The 5,540-nt window shown below is 38.2% G+C and overlaps 1 protein-coding gene across 1 annotated transcript; it reads right to left on the bottom strand.

Annotated features, from left to right (window-relative positions):
• Nucleotides 1–563: 563 nt before the first annotated feature.
• On the bottom strand, nt 564–4,621 carry LOC133904922 (small ribosomal subunit protein uS7-like). Its single transcript, XM_062346570.1, has 4 exons — nt 4,458–4,621; nt 2,473–2,744; nt 1,670–1,873; nt 564–900 (listed from the first exon to the last, which is right to left on the bottom strand). Exons 1-4 carry the CDS (start codon nt 4,524–4,526, stop codon nt 846–848), a joined length of 600 nt encoding a protein of 199 aa, XP_062202554.1. The 5' UTR covers nt 4,527–4,621; the 3' UTR covers nt 564–845.
• Between the last annotated feature and the right edge of the window lie 919 nt (nt 4,622–5,540).

The following is a 5,540-nucleotide window of genomic DNA, read 5'->3' as shown; positions in this document are numbered from 1 at the left end:
TGGATGAAATGGTTTGGTTCTTTTTTTCCGAAGATGGTCTGATGTGAGAATCATTTAGGATGTGTACTTCGATACATCCTATGTACTTGTTAATTTTTCTATGATTTTTTTGTTCTTACCGCATGTGTACTTATTAATTTTACTGTAAATTTAGGATGTGTATTTGATCTCTTGAGTGAAATGAAGCTTCTGTGTATCTCATGTATCGTATTCCTTAGATTTTTTATTTAAGTGTTCTCTTCAAGTAAGAGAACAAACGGGTGCAGAAGAGGAAAACAACCAGTAGAAATGTAGAATAGAAACCATATCTAGGAAATGGGTTTGAAACCGGTATAAGACATGCGGTGTGGTTTGGTTTGGGCTGGATTTGGGAGGGGGAGTGGTTGGCTGGGCTGGTTTGGGAGGGGAGTGGTTTGGTTCAGTTTTGGGCCGTTTTTCAGCCCATTAATAGGTTTACAGTAGCAACTGCAGTGCCGAGCAGTAAACATCTTACAATCAGTTTCAAGATATCTCCAATGTATGCAGTAACCTCAGCACATCGCAGAGTGATGAGACGAGCAAAATATTGAAATTCTATGTTCTGAACTTCTGAAATCGAGTCTTCCAGACATGACTAGCATCTAAAAATACTACAAAGGTTTTGCAGTAAAGCCCAGTAGTCTTTAACTCAAAGAAGTATAGCAGTTAATCAGCCATTATCAGTTACGAAGTTACAACCATCACGAAACTTGGTTCATAAAAACGGCGCATATCTTAACTATGATGAAAGCGAAGTGAATTTCAAAGAAAACTACATGCTGATCCATCATCTTACAGATAATCTCACTTTTCGGTTTCTGTAATGCTCAACGGTTGGCCTTGGCAACACGCTCGATCTCATCCTTCTTCTTGATAGCATAGCTGTGAATGGGGAAAAATGTGAGCAAAGAATTATAGCATCGTCCAGAACAAAAACAATGAATGAAGAACCCAGAATATCATAGAACAAAGCATAAATGAGAGAGAAAGGATTTAGAAAACTAATTACACTAAGGAAGAATCAATCCCAAGGGATTCATGTCTTTTTCCAAGTCTAAGAAAATTCTACGAAACAAAGCCAGTTAGGCCAGAAACATCCATACTATTTCCAAATATGCATAGCAGCAAATACTTCACTCAATTTTTCACTTTACATAGCAATTCCCACTTCAATCTTTTGTACACTTGCTGTTAAGCGTTCTCTTCAAAATATAGCAAAGAACAGACTTTACAGCTATTGGCTAATAAATTTGTGACTGGCTTCAATACGAGATAATACTATCACATTTTAGGCTATCATCTATCACAACAATCCTGTAGCCACACCACATCAAATATAGCTCAACCAAGAGTGCAGCTTTCAACTTTGATGCTGTTCTGAGATCTTTCAGGGCAATCCAATATTTTTGGACTTTGGACATCATTCGGGTACAGTAAGAGGTTCTGCAATATCTAGCAACACAAATACCTCCAGATTCTGCTAATTTAGTTACACTTACAGAACCATTAAGCAGATTAAAATGAACCCATGTGAAGCATGGGAGAACAGAAAATCAAAACCATGTTTGTTCTATTTCATAACTGCAACTTCAGTAGTATATCAGATTAATGAAGTATGCAAACCAGATTGGATAAAAAGGAAATTATTTACCTATTAGAAGAACCTTTGGCTGCATTTATAAGCTCATCTGCAAGGCACTCTGCAATGGTCTTGATGTTCCTGAATGCACTTTCCCTAGCTCCAGTGGTAAGAAGGTAGATTGCCTGGTTCACACGCCTGAGAGGTGAAATATCAACAGCCTGCCTTCTAACAACACCAGCAGATCCAATACGAGTAGCATCTTCCCTTGGCCCACTGAAAGAAATTGAAGCAATCAATAGAATTCTACAATATCACATGATTAATAATATAATAAATTGTTCATCTAGGTATACAAGCGTGTAGATTTATTAAGATTCAGAGTAAGCAATAGTTTACATATGATGCAGTGAGGGAGAACAAACATAAAGTTAATATGAAAGATAATTTGCCTGATGTTGAAACCAGGGGCATGAGAAACCATCATTTTTACTGGTTCATGTCAGTAACCAACCCTGACATTACAATAAGCCAAATTCAGATAGCCTTAAATGAAACTCAAACAACCAGGTATGAAGATGGAATAGAGCATCTGTTTCAATGAAACATTACAACATATTCAATATTATGCTGGGTTTAAACATTAGAAAAGCACTGAAAATAAGCACTTGGAAATCCTAGAAAATCAATCAACATATTCAACAAAAGGGCATCAAAATCATTTGGCATGAGTCCATACATATATAGGACAAAACTGGGCCAGCTATCTTAATGTCAATCTCGTATTGTAAGAATCTACATATAAACATCATGGTAGACGACTAAACCATAGTCAGTTCAATATCAGAATCAAGGGCAGCTACTTCGAGACAGACCTGTTAATGATAGCATCTACAATAACTTGTATAGGGTTTGCATCAGTCAGCAGATGAATGATCTCCATTGCATGCTTCACAATACAGACAGCCATGATCTTCTTGCCATTGTTGCGACCGTGCATCATAAGAGAATTGGTAAGCCTCTCAACAATGGGGCACTGAGCCTTGCGGAACCTCTTCGCTGAGTACCTCCCAGCAGTGTGGGGAAGATATATGGCATGCTTTGTAGAAGACACAGCAAGGTAGTCACTCAGTGAGATGTCATTGATCTGCAAAAGAAATTTGGAGTAAACATCTACTAACATTTAGCAATGTAATTTGCGATAGATGACATATGAACATCCACATTCACATACAGAACATAAGTACACTGCATTCTTATCTAGGTCAACAGTCCTGAAGACTACATAATATCCAAATGTGAGAGTCAACACTATTTTCTATGTTTGTCAAGATGCTCAGGAAACAAATTTCAAACATACTATATGATGCCAAAGACCAATACGATCAATCATGTGATTTATTTCTGCCCATACTCTATCCATTTCCATAATATTGTAAGACAAGACCATCGATTAAAACAGTGATACTAACAATAAATGGTGTAGTATTTTCTCTCTTCTGGAAGAAACTGGAAAAGTAAATCATAAAAACAAAGCAACATGATCATCAAAAAGGAAGGTGATCAAAACTCCAACTCAAGAGCTTAGTGCTCAATCAACATATAAACCTTAAACTACAGTAAAAACATGTATAAACCTTAAACTACAGTAAAAACATGTATAAACCTTAAATCAATTACTATCTCTGATCCATTGTACTCATCATCCTAGAATTCGTGTAATCAACCTGTTAAAACTTCTAATTTGTAGCAAAAACCATGCGGAAGTATGAGTTTAGATTAGCTTAGCTAAGCACGCATATAAACTCAACCAAACAAGTGAACACTGATATGCAAAAGTACTAGAGTTGTACAAATCTATCAGCTTCTAGTAGACCTGACGTACAAAAGACTTCTGTAACCCTTCAGTACAAAAGAATTCTGTAGAACTTCAGTAAAAAAGACTTCTGTAGACATTCATTACAAAGGACTTCTGTAGAACTTCAGTATAAAGGACTTCTGTAGAACTTCAGTATAAAAGACTTCTGTAGAACTTCAGTACAAAAAACTGTTGTGGACCTTGACCAATTAAGCACACTAAACCTGATTAATCTATCCCCGTGACCGTCAAAGTAACAGATGACAGTTCAAACTATACTATTGTCACACCATCCTGCTCTTTTGCGACGTAACCTTGACTAAGTAAGCACTCTTTTACGCCATTTTTCTTTTCTCCAATATACAAAATCTATTCACAATTATACTTGGATTTTTTAGCACAGCAAAGTAGATAAAAATATCAGACCAAATATAGAAGCATTCGTACAAACAAAAATTAACTCCCGAAGAACCCTCACATTTCTTAACAAATCCTTTAACTGTAATACAGATAAATTGCAATTTATCTATACATTTAGCACTAGAAGTCATCAACTCGCACAGATACAAGTGTCACCACTTATTTACACTTTACCAGCCAAGACCAAAGTACAGATGATTTTTTCCGCAAAATGTCTAGCTAATAAAGTAGCGCACTTCACCAAAATGAAAATTTTGGTGACTTCAAGAAGTCCTAGACGACGCCTTAAAATTCCATTCTCGAAATCTTTATACCATGTGCACGACAATCCATGCCAAAACCATGCTCTTGGATAGGAAAACGAAACACAGGACAAAGCCCATCACATCTAACGCGCAAGCTCGAGACTGAGCCCTAGATAAGATCTAGCAGAACCAAGGACACCCCACCACTGTGACCAAAATCATTCGAATTGAGAAGCTATCTACGTCACGGCTGAACGCGATTCGAAAAGGAGTCTGCGGAGAGAGAGAGAGAGAGAGAGAGAGAGAGAGAGAGAGAGAGAGAGAGAGAGAGAGAGACCTGGACGTCCTCGAAGGTCCAACGGTTGAAGAGCTTGACCTCCTGCACTTGCGACTCCACCACCTCCATTACCGCCAGAGAAGGGAGGGGAAGCAGCGGGCCTGCGCGATGGGGGGCTTGGGGGCGGAGGTTTGAGTAGCGGCGGCGGCGGAAGAAACCCTACCCAGTGAGGGCGGCTTTATATACAAGGCTCCGGGGGGCCGTGGTGTCTTTGAGATTCGGGGAGACTCGATGATACTGGCGAAGACGCGTCCAAGCCTCCGAGGAACGTGTAATAGCAACGATGCCCCTGCAAATTATTCTCGGGACTCTGACAGAAATTGTACGTGCATGGAGGTGGATGTGGGGGCTAAAGTAAGATCAAACATTTCATTATGAAAAATATTTGCTGGAACCTTTCTACAGTGGAATCTTGAACCCCCCCCCCCCCCTCCAAGAAACAAATCTAGAAGTTTCGAAAAACTCTCAAAAATACATTGAATTTTATAAGCTGATACATAACCGCCTCCTCTACATGTATGCATTATTTTAGATTTTTTTTTAAACTTCTGGATATGTTTTTTGAAGGGTTTTTCACGATTCCACTGAAGAGGTGGTTTATTGATATTCGTTGTCCCATGTGTTCCAGACTTAACGAGTATGGTGACCATATCTTTTACAAATGCAAGATCGTACGCAGTGAATTGGGAGGAACATAGACGTGGCAGGACTGAACTTCGTAAAACAGATTGACAGTTTTATAACCACTTCGCCAGGCGAGATGTTATGGGGTCGTGAATTGCTAACATGGTTCTCAATTGAATGTCATTACTATAAAATCTATTTAGTGAGAGATCTTTATACATACGGATATATAAAGTTATCTGTGCAAATGGTATCATAGATGATTTATTAGAATCAAAATAACAACACATTGAACAATACTAACAAAGTGAACTATCACAACAGTGGACTGATATTTAGTGGTATATTGATTGTTCATACCATCACATCATTGATAGAGGTATTTATAGCTATACATCAACCAGCCTATTCTCCATTATTCCCCATTACATTAGTGTCTCTATTCTATAGAATGTTTTT

Source organism: Phragmites australis, chromosome 22 (genome assembly GCF_958298935.1).
Source record: "Phragmites australis chromosome 22, lpPhrAust1.1, whole genome shotgun sequence".
In the NCBI taxonomy this organism is placed as follows: domain Eukaryota; kingdom Viridiplantae; phylum Streptophyta; class Magnoliopsida; order Poales; family Poaceae; genus Phragmites; species Phragmites australis.
Note: the sequence above shows the minus strand (reverse complement) of the source record. Positions and strands in the feature narration are given on the sequence as shown.